This window comes from Dipodomys merriami, unplaced genomic scaffold (assembly GCF_024711535.1).
Source record: "Dipodomys merriami isolate MVZ:Mamm:240054 unplaced genomic scaffold, mDipMer1.0.p SCAF_38, whole genome shotgun sequence".
Classification (NCBI taxonomy): domain Eukaryota; kingdom Metazoa; phylum Chordata; class Mammalia; order Rodentia; family Heteromyidae; genus Dipodomys; species Dipodomys merriami.
The window spans coordinates 2360307-2381418 of record NW_027205381.1 but is presented as its reverse complement, the minus strand read 5'-3'; the positions used below and the strand labels follow the sequence as shown (position 1 = coordinate 2381418).

General features: G+C 39.1%; 1 protein-coding gene across 1 annotated transcript in view; it reads right to left on the bottom strand.

The window, feature by feature from the left end:
- Cntnap5 (contactin associated protein family member 5) overlaps positions 1-21112 on the bottom strand; it is a 948142-nt gene that overhangs the window by 514443 nt on the left and 412587 nt on the right. Inside the window, exon 4 of the mRNA XM_069989436.1 lies at positions 8734-8881. Coding sequence (XP_069845537.1) covers positions 8734-8881 — 148 coding nt within the window. The remainder of the gene's footprint in view (positions 1-8733; positions 8882-21112) is intronic.

The window sequence follows — 21112 nt, the reverse complement described above, 5'->3', positions numbered from 1 at the left end:
TCCATGGGCAAGAGCTCAACTCTGCATTTTATGATGATCTTGCTCACTACAGCAGTGACAATGGACTGAAAGAAGGGTTGAGGGAAAAGGGAATTGCAGAGTTTAAATCCATGTAGCGGAAGATGTAACCACTTTGGGCTGGGTTCTGAGAGATGAAAAGCCATGCATAAATTTGCAATGATTTGAGGAATAATAGTGACAGGACTTGCTGACAGATTTGCTGTGGGAAGAAAGAAAGAAGGGTGGTTGCAAGAATGAGTCTTACTTCAGTGTATGTATGTAGTGGTCTTCCCTGAGATGTTGAATATGGAAGTCGATCAAAGATTTGTGAGGATGTGTGACGAGCCCTGTGCCAAACTGAAGCTGTGAGTTCTAGAGGTGCTGAGAGATTGGCATTCCAATTTCTCAGTATAGCTCCCAGAACACTGAGAGCTGGGGCCCTGAAAAGATGGAGAAGTCTAGGCAATACAGAGGCTTACATGGCTGCCCCAAGTGTGTTTAAGATGAAGAGTGTGTCTTCATGTTGGAATGTTCATTGCTTTCCCCAGTCTTCCTAAGAAAGTCAATTATCCCTTGTATGCAAACTATGGCTAATGTTATAACCCTGCTTTGTACGTACCTTCAGTCTTCTCCCCCTGGAATAACCTCAATAAAACCCATCATTAATGGGGTCCTCAGATCTGAGAGCAGGAATCAATTCTGGTCTCCTGATCCCTCAAAACCTAAATTCTCCTGATGGTCTCCCATCATTGTATTGCCCTTGATTGCAGGTGGATTTTGACAATGATATAATAAATTGTAGTTATTTGGGACATAATCCTACTGAGATATCAACCAGACAAATAAGTATGCATTTTATGCACGTGTGTGTGTGTGTGTGTGTGTGTGTGTGTGTGTGTGTGTGTGTGTGTGTGTGTGTGTGTACATGCATCTATACTAGGATTGAATTCAGGGCCTAGGCACTGTCTCTTAAGTTTTTATTGTTGTTTATTTTATTTTATTTTATTTTATTTTATTTTATTTTATTTTATTTTATTTTATTCTCATTCCTGACGCTTTAAATCGGGACCCGGGCACTTTCCCTGAACTTTTGTGCTGAAGGCAAGTGCTCTACCAGTTGAACCCAGATCTACTTCCAGATTTTAGTGGTTAATTGGGGAAAAGAGTCTTATAAACTTTGTCACCCAGACTAGCAACCAACCACAATCCTTAGATATCAAGTTTCCTGAGTAGCTAGGATGACTGAACAAGCCACTACCACCAATTAAGTATAGACCTTTAGGACTCAGATAACTTATTTTGCCTAGTGTGCAAGTCACTTAACTTTACAAACAGTCACTTTGTCTTTAGAAATTTTCTTTCTAAAGAAAATTTAGCATAAAGAGTTGAGAAGTATTCCCTTATAATGTTCTGGATCTTGGTTGTTTCTGTGGTGATGTTTCCATTCTCATCTCTGAGTTTATTTATTTGGGTGTGCTCTCTTCTTTTTCTGGTAAGATTTGCCAAGGGTCTGTCAATTTTTTCAAAAAAACAACTCTTTATTTTGTTGATTCTTTCTATGGTTTTTCTTGGATTCTAATTCATTTAATCCTGATGAATGGATCAAGAAAATGTGGTATATATACACAATGGAATTCTATGCCTCCATCAGAAAGAATGGCATTGCCCTATTTGTTAGGGAATGGAAAGTCTTGGAAAAAATTATATTAAGTGAAGTAAGCCAGGCTCCAAGAAACATAGGTCCCATGGTTTCCCTTATTTGCAATTACTAGTATATGTCTGAGACAAGCAGAAATGGTCAGATAAGTTGATGTTAAGTGAAATGAACCTCAAGTTAGGGACTCAAATGATTTTTCTTTCTTGCTATTGTGTCTAACATATTTATAAGGTATTTCTTTCTTGCTTTGTATGTCCCTCCCCCACAGTATAACCCTTGTTTTCACTGTATTTGATGTTGGTAATTTGTGGAGGGGAAGGGAAAAAACAAATTGTTTAAATAGGGATACAGGTGGACCCATTGCAACAATGAGATGTACAAGATGTTATGTCGAAAATGAACTTTTCAACTTTGGCGCAGGTTGTGGGGGGGTGAGGGGAGGAAGATGGGAAAGGGTGGTAAAGGGAAACAAAGGAGGAAGCAAGAATGTTTGATAAGAAATGCACTCATTATCTTGCCCATGTAATTGTAACACCTCTGTACAGTATTTTCACAATAAAAAAAGAAAAAGACAATTCAGAGAAATGGAGGAATGGCTGAAATGATTTAACATCCAAGTTGAGCATAAAAAGCCTCATGCAAGAGCTTGAGGTTCTGAGTTCAAGCCCCTGAACCAGCACATGCATAATGACAGCAATAATAGTATCCCTGCTTTAAACAGTTTCCAAGAGGTGTAGGGTGTGGATAACAGAATATTATACCTATAAGTTGTAATAAGGCACCCTAGTTGTAAGTACCTGACAAATGTGACTCCATCGTGAAGATAGAACTGCACCTCTGCCCATGGGGCCAGTTCCTTGAGACTTGGCACTTACAAGAAAAAATATGCTCATGGTACCCTAGAAATGGTTCATAGAAATGAATCATGTTTGCTAAAAGCATTGTTTAGCTTGCTTGGCTTGCACCTTCAGGAAAGAACTGTTAGGGATTTTCCATCCCTGAGCAAAAAGAATGTGAATTTTCTACATAAAAGGAGCCCTGAGAAATGGCTCAGCACTGCAATTTAGGACCTGTTGCCCCCAGTGTAGCCACAGATGGATTAATAAAGACTTTCTAGTGGCTGTACTCTAGGTCCATGTGGTACTTTCTGGTGGCATACCTCATAACAAAATGAAGAGATGCTTCAGAAATGTTGGTCATGATGACGATGACAGCTTTTCTGATGACTGGCTAATTCAATGGAGGAAAAACTGTCCTTAAAGAACTACTAGTTTTCTTCTCCAGCAAGTGTTGAGGAAGCAATAGGCGAAGGGGAGGGATCTCATTTCTGGTGCCTGACCGGGGCAGGGGATTGGGCAGGGCGGGGGGGGGGGGGATTGGAGAGGAGAGGAGAGAAGAGGGGGCAGAGGGCATCTCCGTGTTTCTGTGTGTGTGTGTGTGTGTGTGTGTGTGTGTGTGTGTGTGTGTGTGTGTCTCCATTAATGACAGCTCTAGCTGGTTCCCCTCTTTAATTCTCTTGTACATATGCATTAGTTTCTTCAGTTCTACATTAATACCTGTACTTGAAGTTTACAACTTCCTCATTTTAACTCAACATTTTGAAGGAAGCATGTCCTTTATTTACATGAACATGTTTGACCAAAGATAAATAAGTTTAACAAGGGGAAAACCATAATGAAGGAAGGTTTTTGTTTCATGATAAAAAGAAAATCATGTTTTAAGCTTGGCTAGCAGATATCTACACATGGATGATGTCTGATAGCCAATATGAATTAGCCAAAGAAAGAGTCATAATTTGTTCAGAAGAAGTTATTTATAAGGATGTTAAGTTTTTTGTTGTTGGTTTTTGTACAATTGTTTAATGTTGTTATGAGAATTTTAAAAATTATCTTTAAGTAGTTGAGCAAAGAACTTTGGTTTTAATCATTCATTGTGCCAGTCCTGGGGCTTGAACTCACAGCCATATGTTTTACCTTGGCTATTTCACTCAAGACTGGCACTCTACCACATGATATACATGTCTATTTTTAAATTATTTTTGATACAAAAATTTCATGTTTTACTTTTTTTGTGCCAGTAATGGGATTTGAACTCAAATCTCAATTTCTTTAATCATCACTGAATGCCGTGAAAGATGCTTTACTATTCCGCTGTTGTATTTAGGACGAGGATTTGGAAGTGGCAGGAAGCTGAGATCCCCTTGTCAATGAAAATAGTAGATACAGGTGTCAGTCTAAGAGAAATCAGGCAGGTGCAGAAGGTGAGAAGTACCAGGTATTGCTTATATTCCTAGATGAGACCTATGATTGAAGCCTACCCTATGGATGGTGGTCTATAAAAAGACTCAGGAGTCAGACACTTATTTTAAATGTAGGTGATTTTGAGCTGGGTGGTAAGTGGCAATGGGGAATCCTCCTGATACATAAATGGAACAATATTTCTGGAAAATGCAATAGCATATATGATAATGTGGAATAAGAGATAACTTACACTTGGAAAGCACTGATCTTCATGAGCACAGTGTGGAAGGTAGAGTTGGAAGACTTAGGGGTGGTAATACAAACATGATTGAGAAGCATAGTCTTTTCTAAAAGCTTTCCAGGGTTCTTTTTTTTTTTTTTTTTTTTTGGGTCCGGTTGTGGGGCCTGAACTCTGGGCCTGGGCGCTGTCCCTCAGCTCTTCAGCTCAAGGCTAGCGCTCTACCACTTGAGCCACAGCACCACTTCTGGCTTTTTTCTTTTTGCTTATATGGTGCTGAGGAATCGAACCCAGGGCCTCAGGCTTGCAAGGCAAGCGCTCTACCACTGAGCCACCTTCCCAGCCCCTTTCCAGGGTTCTTGAATGGATAAGACATGTGTGCTCTTTTCAGAAAGGTTTAAAAGCAGAGACACTATCAGAGCATGTTACTGAGGTCAAGGTGAGGAAAGAAAAAGACAACCATAGCTGGAGGATGGAGACATGAAGGCTATGGTCCAGTGACTGAGGCTTGCAAAAGAAATCAAAAGAAAGGGGATTTTAAAGCCAGGTTTAGAGAATGAAAAGGAAAGACCATGAAACAAAATAAACTACAACAATATATATTGCAAGGCTCCATCTAGATTTTACTGTGGCCAATAACTAAAAGACCGTAAAACTCATAAATTTTCAGTCAACTTGGTCTTCTTCCACAAGGAAATGCTTTCCAAACTCAGATAGAAGATTTATTAAGAGAGAACTGAAGTCCAAGACTGACTAGATTTGAGTGAGAGCTTCCTCCTGCTGTCAGTGACTTTCCTCGTTCAGGCTAGGCAATACTGTTGTAAGCTGCTGAATGCAGACACAGACACAAGAGCAAGGCAAGTATCTCCATCTGATGCTTTCTCCTTGCCACTTCTTGTGGATATACATAATGCAATCATGCATTTGTCCTCCTTTTTCCCTATGTGCTAACTCTCCTGCTTCCATGGCTTCCTTCATGCAAGAAAGTGACTTCAAATTATGAGGGTGAGCTAGTGGGAATAATGCCATCTGATTTGTTCTAGTATCAGGACAATAGCTTTCTCCCTTTGCTTCTTTCCCCTGTATTACACATTCTATCAGGTACCTACCATCCCTTATTGCATGGATTTATTAAATCTTTGCTACCCCATTATTGACTCAGCAGTTTCAACTATTTAACAAGTACATATTACATATATCTTGTCTTCTCACCATGCTCAGCTAGGGATACCTGGCAGACACAGTTATGGCCCCTGTGAAGCTTAGAGACAAGGCAGGGGAGGCAAACATCAGAAAGGCAATCACACAATTAACAGATGACATTCAACCATGAAAAATGCTTTGAAGTACAAATGCAGGATTGTAAAAGTCCAGCAAAAGGTCTTGCTTTTGTTTAAATACCCAGTGCCTTACAAGAGACTTGATATATTAAGTGCCAAATAAATGTCTCTACCTGAGTGAATAAATGAGTGAATGAATGGATATGATGATTTTTCCAAATTGATGAAGACTTGTACCTTAAGAAATTATAAAACTCTGATCTTACTGAATTTTAACCATCCACAGAAAAGATCTAAAGCTATGTACATAGGATCATATAAGATGATGCTAAGCCAAATGAACCCCAAGATAGGGACACAAGAGGTTTTATCTTTCTTGCTGTTGTTTATAATGTACTTATAATGTACTATGTGATTTTTTGTTTCTTTTGTATTTTCTTCCCCCATGGTATAATCCCTGTTTTCACTGTATTTGATTCCAGTGCCTTGCATCTTGTATATATATTTTTCTAATTTGGGGATGGAAGGAAAAGATCAAAATCCTGAAATAAGGATACAGGTTGACCTATTGTAACAATGAAATGTACAAGACAGTATGTTGAAAATGAACTTTACAACTTCAGGGGGACGGAGGAGTTGAGGAAGTTTGGAGGGTAGGGGTGTTAGGGGAAAACAAAGAAGAGGGTAACAATGCTCTATAGGAAATGTACTCATTACCTTACTCATGTAACTGCACCTCCTCTGTACAGTGTCTTTACAATAAAAAATATTTTAAAAAACAAACAGAAGTTTGTAGAAAAGATTTATGAACTGGAAGTAACTATATAAAAAGAAATATTAACAGCCAGGTGTCAGCAGCTCATGCCTATAATTCTAGCTATCCAGAGGCTGAGATATCTGAGGATCATGTTTGAAACCAGCCTGGACAGGAATGTCTGAGAGACTCTTATCTCCAATTAACTACCAAAAAAGTCAGAAGTAGAGCTGTGGCTCAAGCGTTAGAGCACTGGCCTTAAACACAAAAAGTGAGGGACAGCACTTGAGCCCTGAGTTCAAGTCTCAGGAAATGAACCACAACAACCGCCCCCCCTAAGTCACCACAATTTAACAACAAATAATTGCATAAGAACCTGGCTGTCTAGGCTGAGACTAGGAGGCTGGGATAAAATATCCATTCAGCATTTAAAAATCTATATTGAGGAGCTGCACTTAAGAGATAAGGTGCGTTATCTCATATTACTTGGCTTACATTACTTGGGAATCCATGGAACAAATGATTAAATAAAAACAAACAATTCAGATTGTGATTTGTGGTAGGTACTATTAAATAAATAAACTCATACCATATGACTATAGGGTGATAATAGAAGTATAGGACGTAGGGCTATTGACATTAAAGGGTAAGTCAGGACTACTTTGAAAAGGTGACATTATAATTAACAATCATCTTTTTTTGGGGGGGGGTGGAGGGAGTCCGGTTGTGGGGCCTGAACTCTGGGCCTGGGCACTGTCCCTCAGCTCTTCAGCTCAAGGCTAGCGCTCTACCACTTGAGCCACAGCGCCACTTCTGGCTTTTTTTCTTTTTAATTTTTATTTATTTTTTATTGTGAAAATACTGAACAGAGGGGTTACAATTACATGGGCAAGATAATGATTACATTTCTTATCAAGCATTATAGCCTCCTCCTTGGTTTCCCCTTCCCATCCCTTCCCATCCTCCCCCCACCTCCCCACCCAAGCCTCCCTGCCCCCGGGGCCCCACCACCAAAGTTGTAAAGTTCATTTTCAACATACTTCTCATTGTGGCTTTTTTTCTTTTTGCTTATGTGGTGCTGAGGAATGGAACCCAAGGCCTCATGTATGCAAGGCAAGCATTCTACCACTGAGCCAACTTCCCAGCCCCTTGACAATCATCTTGACAGGAGTTGACAATATTAGTCTAAGAAAGACTCTTCAGTGCCTTGGGAACAGACAATGCCAAGATCCTGAGGTAGTAAAGTTGTGGCATGTTTTAAAGACAAGAAAATGGCCAAAATAGCTAGCAAGGAGCAAAAAGAAGTTGAATAAATAGGCAAGGAAACTTCCATGGGAATATTTCCTTTAGAAGTTTGAGTTTTGAATGAATCAAGCAGGTGATGGTGTGATGGGTCTTTGTAGAGGTCACTTTGTTGGATGAGTGCAGCATGAACTTGAGACACTGAGTAATAAGAGAAGAAACTCCAAGTAGGAGCTACTGGGGTATTATAGTTGAGCATGGACAGAGGCTTTGCCTCACAAAGTGAAAGAAGTGCTTGGATTCAGAATATACTTTGGAGAAATGAAGAGGAAGATATACTGTAAATATGTGCTGTGGCTAGAGGTGGGCAGTAACATGGCTCTACTAGGACTACACTCACACAGACAGGGGATAATTGACTTTGAGACAGATCTTAGGCTATAATTAATTGATATATCTAATTTTTCTATATTAAATTTGAGATATTATATTTTTGAGTGAAGATATTAAGTAGACAATTTTTCTAGAGGTCAGGCTGGGAGATACACAGGTAGAGGTTGATACGCCAGTACGTGATATGTAAATTTAGGGAATATCGCCAATTCAGGAAGCCAGAAAATACCAGAGGTCCTGTAACTAAGGTCTGAGAAAGGACAGAGTTAGTAAATAACATATGTGAGAAAGATGGACTGTTTTGGCAAAGATAAAGCAAAATAGTTATGTGAACCAATTATCATGACAGGTAGTTGGCTATGTGAAGGTCCCTGGTACATCTTGACTGAAATAATTTGTGCACAGCATTCTGCATTTACATAATGGAACAGTGTTTTGTGCATATATGAGTAGAACATTCATTGCAAGGAAATGGTTATGCAATTCTGGAGCTGTTAAAACAAGTGTGAACCGCACAGGTGGACTACTAGGAAGAACAGATTAGAATCAGTGATGGAAGCTAAAGCTGCTATCCAGGGTGGAGTTGCTTCTTCCTCAGGGAAATCTCCATTCTGTGCGAAAAAAAACTGAGCTTGCCTATTTCTTTGATTGCAAATGACAAATGGTGGCTGAAACTCAAAGAGCTCTCTTCTTTGAACCTTCATAAGATGATAGCTTCTAAGTTCATTCAGCTCAAATAGAAGGCTTGCCTTTTCTATTTCTTGGTAGAAAGTGGTCATTTTTGAATAAGTATCTATAAGTTCTGTCAAGCCTGGAAAGAACTCTGTGATGTCCTCATTTTCATTCTCAATATAAAAGAAGAAAAACTGGTGATGTGTGGGGAGTATCACACACGGTGGTGTTGCACCTGAGTAAAAGTAGGTACTTACTGTAGGAGCATCCATAGACCTCCACCCTCATGCCAATCTTCCCACTGGGATTCCACTCCAAGGGCACAAAGCGGATAAAGCGGGCTCTCACAGAATGAAGTAGCTTATGGTGCACCACACTGTCAGCATTCATGTTTCCAGCAAAGGTCTAGAAGAGAAAGAACCCAGTGAGTTCTGAGATAACAGAGGACATCAACTATATTTTCCTCTGCCAAGTTTCTCTGTCAAGCCTCTTGGAAAAACACCTTCAATTTCTCTGACACTGATGAGCTATGAGTGAACAATCCTTTATCATGGGACATGCTTATGTGTACATATCGTGTTTTTTTTAAATTATCTTTAAGTGCTTATAGAAAGAGGTTTAAATTCAGCATGTCAATTTGTAAGTATAATGCATCTTGATCAATATTACCTCTTTTATCATTCTCTCCTATGTCTCTCAGTCCCAACCATTTCCTCAAGTTGCTTAGTTCCATTTCCATTATGATTATATTCACCTACCCTTCCTCTCTCCATTTGTCTACTCCCCTCTTCTTAACTTCATTCCACTTCATTCATGGTATTTACTTTGTAAAACTGTACATTAGTTCTTCAGATGAGTTACACCACTGGAATTCTCCTCTGCTGAAACATTTATTCTTTAAAAAGCTCCTCTCCTCATCTCTTACATGCAACTAAGTCTTATGAATAAAGCAATTCTAGCAAGAAGTAAGATGGGCCATATAAAAGCTTTACAAAGTTAATAACGCAAATGCAGTTCAAACATGCCTAATGTTCATAATCACCGTGACCTGCAAGATAACTGACAACCTCCTCTCAGAAGGAACGGCTTTACTGAAGTAATTGTTATCATTATTTGAAGCTTAGTCACTCTGCTAAGCACTTTCCATTACCATTATCACCATTTACAGATAAAACAAAAATTGAAATCTAGAGATAGAAAAGAAGGAACAAATATCCGTACCTAGTTGGTAAATGGTCTAAATTTCAATGTCAAGTTATTCTATTCCTAATCTCTTCTTCTTGCTACAGTCCTACTCACCTGTCCTATTGCTAATGCTTACTGGAAGAAGATATCACATTTGAGATTTATGGGTAGTTCATTTCACATTTGTTTTGATATTTAAATGGTAGGAAAAAAACAGTACAGGAACTACTTATTCCCTATGTGTCCTCACTTGTAAAATCAAAGAATATAAAATTATTTTTCTGCAACTAGAATATGAAGATATTTCACCTTGTCTTTTGTAATATTCTTTTTTTTTTCCAGGGCTGAGGACCGAACCCAGGGCCTTGCGTGCGCTGGGCAGGCACCCTTCCGCTGGGCTATACCCCAGCCCACCTTGTCTTTTGTTTTAAATATTTTTATTAAGTCATCATCTTTTCTTTTCTTTTTTTTTTTTTTTTTGGGGTCCAGTCATGGGGCCTGAACTCTGGGCCTGGGTGCTGTCCCTCAGCTCTTCAGCTCAAGGCTAGCACTCTACCCCTTGAGCCACAGCGCCACTTCCGGCTTTTCTCTTTTTGCTTATGTGGTGCTGAGGAATCGAACCCAGGGCTTCAGGCATGCAAGGCAAGTGCTCTACCACTGAGCCACCTTCCCAGCTCCGCGTCATCTTTTCTTTAAAGGGGATAAAATGTACAATTATGAAATTTACCATTTTGACCATGTTGTTTGTTGGTTTGACTTAATGCCTATACCAGGCTTCAAACTGTTAGCTTTTTAATGTGTTTTTTTTTTCTCACAGCTAACACTCTCCCTATGAGCTAAGCTCCATTTCTAGCTTTTTGCTGGTAAATTGAAGATGATATTCTTTTAGATTTGTCTGTCTGCAAACTTCAATTTCAGCTCTCAGCCTCCAGATTATCTAGGATTATCAGTGTGAGCTACCAGTGCTCAGCCCCATTTTGACAGTTTTAAAGTATAAAACTCCTGTCACTAAGCACAGTCACAATATTGTTAATCCATCACCATTGACCATCCTTATAACTTTTCAAAGCATCCTGATCTTATCTTACAGTTTGATAGATAGACAAATAGACACACAGTTTGATAGAAGATAGATTGAAGATAGAGGATAGATAGATAGATAGATAGATAGATAGATAGATAGATAGATAGATAGATAGATAGATAGATAGATAGATAGATAGATAGATAGATAGATAGATAGACAGGCAGGCAGTACTTTGGGTAGAACTCCAGGCCTCACTCTCAAGAAGGAGACACTCTACAACTTAAACAATGCCCTCAAGTCTTTCCATTTTCAAGTCTTAACATTTCCTAACAATGGAGCAATATTGATTGTTTCTGATGGAAGCATAGAATTCCATTGTGTATATATACCACATTTTCTTGAGGGGCATCTGGGTTGGTTCCATATCTTAGCTATGGTAAATAATGCTGCAATAAACACAGTCGTGCTGGTAGCTTTAGTGTGGTCTTGTTTGTGAACATTTGGGTAAATGCCCAAAAGTGGGATTGCTGGGTCATAGGGGAACTCTATGTGGAGTCTTTTGAGGAACCTCCATATTACTTTCCAAAGTGGTTGAACAAGTTTACACTCACACCAACAATGCAGTAAGGTTCCCTTCTGAAAGACTTGGAAAAAATTATATTAAGTGAAGTAAGCCAAGCCCAAAGAAACATAAATCCCATGGTTTCCCTTATTTGCAATAACTAGTATATATCTGAGACAAGCAGAAAAGGTCAGATAAGTTGATGTTAGGTGAAATGAACCCCAAGGTAAGTATTCAAATGTTTTTGTTTTCAAGCAATTGTTTCTAACATACTTATAAGATGACTTCTTTGTGGCTTTGTATGTCCCTCCCTCACAGTATAACCCCTGCTTTCACTGTATTTGATGTTGGTATAATTTGTGGAGGGGAAGGGAAAAAACAAATAGCTTAAATAGGGATACAGGTGGACCCATTGCAACAATGAGATGTACAAGACGTTATGTCGAAAAACGAACTTTATAACTTTGTCGGGCCGGGGTGCGGGGGGAGAGGGGTGATGGGAAGGGATGGAAAAGGGAAACAAAGGAGGAGGCAACAATGCTTGATAAGCAATGTACTCATTATCTTGCCCGTGTAATTGTATGGTATTTTCACAATAAAAATAAATAAATTAAATTAAATTAAAAAAACAATGCCCCCAGCCTTTTTTTAGTGTTTTTTTTTCAGGAAGTCTCATGATTATTTTTCCCTCTGGCTGTCCTAGATCCTCATCCTTCTACTCTGCTCCTATAAGGCTGGAATCACAGTAATGAGACTCTGTTCAAGCTCTTATATCGCAACTTACATATAGAATATCAGCTACCTTACAAAAGTGCTTGCTTCATTATGTATCATAATATATCTTTCTTTTAGAATATGTAGAGAAGTCCCACCTGGCATGTACAGTTAGCACTGACGAATGAAAGAAGTATCCTGAATTTGCTACTGATGATATTTGTACGCCCCATCTCCTCAGACATCTGGAGGCCAGGAATGACTGGGGCTCTGCCTGAGCTCTGTATCCTATGTAGACAGACAATACTTAGCATCTGACTGTATAACTATATAACTGCAGATACTTTGCTAGACTTTATTGCTTAACTTATGTGTGATATACTCTGGATGTCATTCAAGGAGTCCATCTTCTGGCCCGACATGGCCATCGGGCCAGCAAATTACTCAGCAGTTGATTGCAGGCTCATAGTCATGGCCAGAGCTATGTCATGGCCACTTCACTGTTTCCAGGGCTCAGGTCTAAGAAGATCCATATTATACAGTTTTGAAAGTCAAAGTTTACAATGCATGGTACCAAGGCCTTCCTGGAGCTAGCATTCTAAAGTCACTAAACATTAAACAAAGCAAAACTAGTCCTTTACCAACACTATCACACTGAGACTAGATTATAGAGATTCTGATGAAAGTCTGGGGAAGCCTTTTACCTCACTCTCAATACATACCCCACCTGTAAATACAATCAGTTTTCTGCAATTGAACGATTGTCATAGCTACCATTGTAGCTGTGGAAAAGATATTTTCCACACTGGCCACTTGCTACTTCCACTTATATTAGGATAAAATCTTTTATATTAGGTGAATAGTGCCCTGGTTCAGGAAGGATTTAGACCCTTGCTTACTGAAGAACTGATATGGTAATCTCTTTCTTTCCTTCCCTCCCTCTCTGTATCTCTCTCATACTCTCTCTTTCTCTCTTACTTTCTCTTTCCTCTCTCCCCTCATTACACACACACACACACACACACACACACACACACACACACATACACACACACACACACACACACACACACACACACACACACACACCTCACCTCTCTGAATAACCATGTATCTTACAAATGCATAGTCAGATAATAAGGTATACCCTGTCCACATTGGAGATCTGTGACTCAGAGCCCAAGCAATGAACACATTATCCACCCAGTGGAAACTCAGGGTAGATCCTTTCAAATTCTAGTTTTGAACAATATTATACCTGCTGTTTCTCAGAAGGTTTTTTCTTTGTTCCATATTCCACAAAACCATTTCAGTATCAATTCATGAAAAAGTCTTATGCAGTTTATTTTTATCTGTATATCATTTGATTTTTATTTACATTATTTTCATTGTAAAGGTGGTTACAGAGGGGTTACATGACATAAGTATTGAGTACAATTCTTATACATTTTTATTCCCTCCCTCATTTACTCCCACTATCTCTCCCCCCACTCCCCTCCATCCCAAGTTGTAGAGTTCATTTCCAACATAGAATCTTGTGAGTATCACTGTTGAATTGGTTCACCCTTTGTCCTTTGCCTTGCTATTTCTGTGATTCTCCCTCCCATCCCTAAATCATAGAAACTTATATGCCATACGAAGGGTACTGAAATTAAAAAAAATTGACAACACAGAGTAAAACAAAGGAAAAAGAAAAAAAAGAAAAAAGAAAAAACTGCACCAAGTTATTTCTTGTTTCTAAATCTTGTAATTTTTTATTAGCATCAGTTTATAAGGTTATATATACATAGCTATTGAGCTATTGTGCTCCTCTGCTAGTAATATCCTAGACATACACTAATTATAACAAATGAGGGAAAACAGGCAGTCTATGTTTCTTTGGGTTTGGCTTATTCGTTTAATATGATTTTTTCCAAGTCTTTCCATTTCCTTTTGTAGCCAAGACATGGAATTAACCCAGATGATTCTCAGTGGATGAATGGATCAAGAAAATGTAGTCTAACTCTGAAAACATTACAGGATGGAATAGGAGAAACCCTAGGTCTCCTTGGCTCAGGCCGAAATTTTCTGAATAGAGACCCGGAAACACAACAAATCAAAGAAAGGTTGGACAAATGGGATTGCATAAAGTTGCAGAGCTTCTGCAGGGCAAATGACATAGCTAGCAAGATCAATAGAAAACCCACGGATTGGGAGAAGATCTTTACTAGCCATACAACGGACAAGGGTCTCATATCTAAAATATACTTGGAACTCAAAAAATTAAACCACCGAACAACAAATCCTCAAAGAAACAACTGCCCAATAAATAAGTGGGTGAAAGACTTAAAGAGAAGCTTCTCTGAAGAAGAAAGAAGGATGGCCAATAGACACATGAAGAAATGTTCAACATCCCTAGCCATAAAAGAAATGCAAATCAAAACAACATTGAGATATCACCTGACTCCAGTTAGAATGGCAAAAATCAAGAACTCTAACAACAACAGATGCTGGAGGGGATGTGGACAGAAAGGAACTTTACTTCATTGTTGGTGGGAATGTAAACTTGTTCAACCACTTTGGAAAGCAGTATGGAGGTTCCTCAAAAGACTTCACATAGAACTCCCCTATGACCCAGCAATCCCACTTTTGGGCATTTACCCAAATGTTTACAAACAAGACCACACTAAAGCTACCAGCACAACTATGTTAGCTAAGATATGGAACCAACCCAGATGCCCCTCAGTAGATGAATGGATCAAGAAAATGTGGTATATATACACAATGGAATTCTATGCCTCCATCAGAAAGAATGACATTGCCCCATTTGCTAAGAAATGGAAAAACTTGGAAAAAATTATATTAAGTGAAGTAAGCCAGGCCCAAAGAAACATAGGTCCCATGGTTTCCCTTATTTGTAATATCTAGTGTATGTATGAGTCAAGCGGAAAAGGTCAGATAATGTGATGTCAGGAAAATGAACCCTTAGATGTGTATTTTAATGTTTTTTTCTTTCATGCATGTGTTTCTAACGCATTTATAAGATTATCTCTTTGTTGCTTTGTATGTCCCTCCCCCACAGTATAACCCCTGCTTTCACTATATTTGATGTCAGTATAACTAGTGGAGGAGATGGGGAAAAACCAGTTCTACAAGGATACAGGTGGACCTGTTGCAACAATGAGAAGCACAAGTTGTCATGTCCAAAACGAGCTTTACAAGTCCGTTCAGGGAGATGGGGAGTGGGGGGGAGGGGGGGAAGGAATAGGATTGGGATGGGGGGGAGGGGGGAGGCTGGGAAGGGATGTGAAAGGTAAACAAAGGAGGAGGCTGCAATGCTTGGTAAGAAATGTATGCATTATCCTGCCCATGTAATTGTAACTCCTCTGTACAGTATGTTCACAAATAAAATTAAATTAAATTAAAAAAAAAGAAAATGTAGTCTATAAATACAATGGAATTCTATGCTTCCATCAGAAAGAATGGCATCGCTCCATTCTTATACTTGTTCAATGAGATAAATATCATTACTCAACAAGGCAGCTCATCACTTTTCCTCTTTTCTTTGTTCTCTTTCCTCCCTCCCTCCCTCCCTTCTTGCTTTCCTTCTTTCCTTCCTTCCTTCTTTCCTTCCTTCCTTCCTTCCTTCCTTCCTTCCTTCCTTCCTTCCTTCCTTCCTTCCTTTCCTTCCTCTCCCCCTTCTCTCATTTCATTCTCTTGTGCTAGAGATGGAATCTAGGGCCTTATGCAAACTAACCAAACTTTCCATTACCAGATATACCCTCAACCAGTAATCCATTGTTTTTCAAGTCTATGCAGGATCACAGCGCAATTTAGCTTTCTTTTCAGAAAGTTAAAGCATTTTAAAATGCATGAAACTACATTCTTTGTAATTGTCACAGACATACTGGAATCTTTTTGAGAGAGAGTCTCATTCTTCCATTTGCCCCACAGAGGATGTTCTATCATATGACACAATATTAAAGCAGAGAAGAAACACATGGAAGGGGTACCACAGGAACAGTTTATACGTAACTGAGCAGGTGGAATGATGCACAAGAAGTAAACAAACATCTGCATCAGAGTTGGGTCCTATGCTCCTTCCCTGTCAATACTAAGCCCTAGACATTAAATACCATGCTGGTTCATGAATGGAAGAGCTGTGGTGGTAATAAAGGCACTGATGCTCTTCCCTATTATTAGGCAGGTGATGGACTGAACATGAACATGAGGCTGAAATAGGGACCAGCAATGAAATGGGGATTAGCAATATAGAGTTGGTAGTGTTTGTTAGTGTTAGCCACCCCAGAGTGACTTGCTTGGATTCAATGACTGGGATGATTATTATAAGCATCCAGGCACCAACAGGAAGATGCTGCCTTGACTAATTGAAACCCGAAATAACAAGTACAATAATCAAGTTTTCTTTCAATGACCTTAACAGAAAGTACTGAGAATCCTCAGTCTATTTCAAATCTGGTGCTCTGCTGAACACATTACAATGCCTGAGGGTCTGTTTTAAGAGAAGCAGGGGAGTGAAAGCAAAGAGAATAAATTTTGGCCCAATCTTGGTGGACCTAGTGGATTTTTGTACTTTACTTTCAGTGCACGGAAACTCTAATCCCTCAGCAGTAGTGAGGGGTGTGTGTGTGTGTGTATGTGTGTGTGTGTGTGTGTGTGTGTGTGTGTGTGTGTGTGTGTGTGTGTGTGTGTGTGTGTGTGTGTGCTGGTTTTGTGGTAAATTCAGGACCTAGGTGCTGTCCCTGAGGTTTTTTGTTGTTGTTGCTGTTGTTTTTCTCAACGCTAGCACTCTACCATTTAAGCCAAAACACCACTTCTTGCTTTTTTGGGTGGTAAATTGGAGCTAAAAATATCCAGGATTATTCTGCCCAGATAACTTCCAAATGAGATCCTCAGATCATTTGACACATGTAGTAAAACAGAGAAGAAACCTGTGGAAGGGGTATCACAAGAAGAGTTTATACATAACTGAGCAGGTGGAATGACACACAAGAATTAAACAAACATGTGCATCAGAGTTGGGTCCTATACTTCTTGCCTAGAAATACTAAGCCTTGGACATTAAATTCAGGAGTGTAGTTTTTAAAACCACAATGACTAGAACATGAAGACCCCAGAATCTTTTAAAGGAATATCGACAAATATTTTGTTTGCCTAAACCAAATCTGTAGTCATTTCAAAATCAGGCTGTGTTTGACAAACCTACAGCCAACATTATACTTAATGGCAAAAAGCTAAAGTCGGGCTGGGAAGTTGGCTCAGTGGTAGAGCGCTCACCTTGCATGCTTAAGGCCCTGGGTTTGATTCCTCAGCACCACATAAGCAGAAAAAAAAAAGCCGGAAGTGGCGCTGTGGCTCAAGTGGTAGAGTGCTAGCTGAGCTGAAGAGCTGAGGGACAGCAACCAGGCCCAGAGTTCAGGCCCCATGACCGGACCCAAAAAAAAAAAAAAAAAAAAAAAAGCTAAAGTCATTTCCTCTAAATTCAGAAATGAGGATGTCCTCTCCCTCCACTTCTCTTCAATTTACTACGAGAATGCCTAGCTACAGCAATAAGACAAGATGTAAACATAAAGGGAATCCAAGTAGGGAAAGAAGAAGTAAAACTCTCCCTTTGTACAGATGACATGATCTTATATTTAAAGAATCCCACGGGCACTACTCCCAAGTTACTCGAGCTGATTCAAATCTTTGGCAAAGTAGCAGGGTATAAAATTAAACCTCACAAATCAATGGCTTTTCTGTATGACAAGAACGAGAAGAGTACAGCTGAAATCAGGAAAGCAACTCCTTTTGTAATAGTCCCACAAAAAATAAATTACCTAAGAGTTAACTTAACAAAAGAAGTGAAGGACCACTGTGATGAAAAGCTTAAAAACCTGACAAAGGAAGAGCTAGGGAAGTAGAAAAACTTTGCATGCTCCTGGATTGGGAGGATTAACATCGTGAAAATGGCAATACTGCCAAACGCTATCTACAAATTCAATGCAATACCTATTAATGTCCCAACCTCACTCTTCAATGAAATAAAAAAAGCAATATAGAAATTCATATGGAACAATAAAAGACCCCAAACAGCAAAAACAATCTTTAGCATAAAGAACAGTGCTGAGGGAATATCAATACCAAATTACAAACTCTACTTCAAAGACATAGTAATCAAAACAGCTTGGTACTGGCACAAGAACAGACCTGAGAACCAATGGAATAGAATTGACGACCCAGAAATGAACCCACAGACCTGTAGCCACCTAATCTTCAATAAGAGAGATAAAAAATAGAATGGAACAAAGACAGCTTCTTCAATAAATGGTGCTGGAAAAACTAAGATAGTGCTAAGTGAAATGAACCCCAAGGATAGGGACACAAGAGATTTTTGCTTTGTTGTTGTTGTTTTTGAAGTTCTTATACTATGTGATTTCTTTTGTTTCTTTCATATGTTCTTCCCCCATGGTATAACCCCTGTTTTCACTGTACTTTCAGTACCTGACTCTTGTATATACATTTTTCTAATTTGAGGAGGGGAAGGCAAATAACAAAATCCTGAAATAAGGATACAGGTTGACCCACTGTAACAATGAGATGTACAAGACAGTATGTTGAAAGCGAACTTTACAACTTCAGGGGGAGGAATTGGGGAAGTTGGGAGGGAAGGTATGGTAAGGGAAAAACAAAGAATGGTGTGACAATGCTCAAGAGAAAATGTACTCATTACTTTATTCATGTAACTGTAATCCCTCTGCACAGTGTCTTTACAATAAAAATATATATTAAAAAGAGCATCCTAACATTAATTTAATGTTATTAGAGGCTTGCCAATGAATGAACAAAAGAAGATTAGTAAGGTCTCTGAATCACTTGGTAGGTTTTACAAATGCAATCAGGAGATAGAGGGTGAAAGAGAACGTGAGAGAGCAAGAGAAAGAGAGAGAAAGACAGAGAGAGAAAGAGAAAGAGAGATAGAGACAGAGAGAGAGAGAGAGAGAGAGAGAGAGAGAGAGAGAGAGAGAGAGAGAGAGAGAGAGACCTAAAGGACGATTTGTTCTTGTGAAAATACCTTTGTGCAAGAGTGTATTCTGAAACAGTGACCTATTAATACCTCAAGTCCCAGGAAAAGCATTTGCCAATTATACTTAACTTTTTAAAATGACATTCAAAAGGTTGCCCCCTCCTCCCCAGAAAAAAAGAGTACCAACTGAAGCTAAGGGACTAGAAGCCCAGAGCTGATTAAAAATGCATTTTCTTTTATTTGATAAGATACATTAAATAAGGCAAAGGGTAATTAACATGCAAACCACAGTGTTAAAACTAAAATTGATAAGCCCACTCAAGTTTCAGTGTTCCAAACTGCTCTTCCAGGAAATGTGAAGAACTGGATGTCTGACAGGCACTTAGAGCAAAGAACATTTAGAATGTGTATTTAAGGCACTAACCACTACTGGTGGCGGAGAGAGACTCTACAACAGATTTTAGGAGACTAAAATAAAGCGTTGAATTCTGTTTCCTGGCCTTCTCATTACATATACAGTGTCCTGCATACACAGTATATCTGCCATATAACAGGGACAGTTATGTATTTGGGCTCAAAGGCCACTCAGACTTTGGTAGCTATGTGGGGATCCCATTGAATCCTCATAGTTAGCAAAGAGGACCTACATATTAGCTTCCAACCCCTCTTTGCCTAGCATCCAGATTAAAAGGGTTGGCAAGGTTACAGACTTAACTCACAGTGGTTCCACATAGGAGGTTTCTCCTTATGACATTTTTAGGTTTATGGTAGTGTGAAAGAAACACAGGTTTAGGAGAAAACATATTTCACATGATGGTAGGAAGTATAATCATGTACTTTGGGAGCCTAAGCAGTATCCTTGAGCTGAAAAGGATAAATGAGAGTCAACATTTTCCTCCTGAGATAGATTAGGCCAATGCCTTTTCAAATTATTGTGTTTTTAACTTATAATACTTTTATCAGGATGCAAATCAAGAAGCATCTATAGAGAAAAACAAATTGTGAAGCCCTGGAATTCTGAGGTGTGTAAAGCAATCGCATGCTTCATTCTGCCTGTTCCCTTCTTTAGAACTCATTGCCATCTCTATCCTGACTCTGTTCAAATGAGGGAATGGTACCACCAAAGATATAATCTTCATCCTGAGTGCCAGCAATAGAAACCCATTTACTCTGTGGCTTCCTTAGTGCCATCCAGCATTCTACAACCTTTATGATACTAGGTATTCATGCATTGAGTAGGCAATAGCAATTTGTTCCTTGACTCCATGTTCTGACCAACGCTGTCTGTCATCCTCCTGGCCATTTCAGAAGGTGAAATCCACAGTGGTGTCCCAGGAGTGGTCACTTTGTGATATAAAAAATTTCTCTAATGTAAGTTTAGGTTTTCAGATCCACTGGTTGAGTTCCTTCCTAACACAAATATATCACTTTTGATTCCCAGGAATTGGATGCTGTAGAACTTCCAAAAAGAAGCCACACTGTACCCCATAATGATGGTCATTTAAGGCTTTCTTAAGTGTCTTGCCCACTGTAAGTACCAGTGCTATTATAGTGACCGACACCTGCACCCAAGCAAGAACCCAGGATTCCCGTATGTGCAGCACCATGTACAACCATGGGGCGTCGATAGCTTCTCTTCTCTCACCTTGAAAAGACAACTAGTTTTAGCTTACATTTCCTCCTCATTCTCCTAACTTGATGAACCAGTGTGATTCCTGTACACTATCTGAATTGAAATGCAACAATAACTCAAGTAAAACCAGAGTTATTTGAATGATTTTTAGCAATGCCCAGAATTCTTAACACCAAGTAAAGGCACTGATAAAATTGCTGTCAAGCAGAATTTGAGCATCTAGTTTTTAGCTTTAACAACCAATTGTCATTGCCATTTGGAAGGAAGATTGTAAATTAAGATCTTCAAATTTTTTTCCAATATTGTTTATTATCTTTGAGTACAAAGGAGTGTATAACTCCTTTGTATAAAGGAGTTGTCATTCACCAAAATAGTTTATGAACGCAGTGCATCTTGATCAATGTCACCCCTCTCAACATTCTCATCCTCCCTTCCAATCCACCCCTTCCTTCACTTATTTTAATTTTAGTTTATGTATTGAATTTTGCCATTTAACAAAGCCACTCATG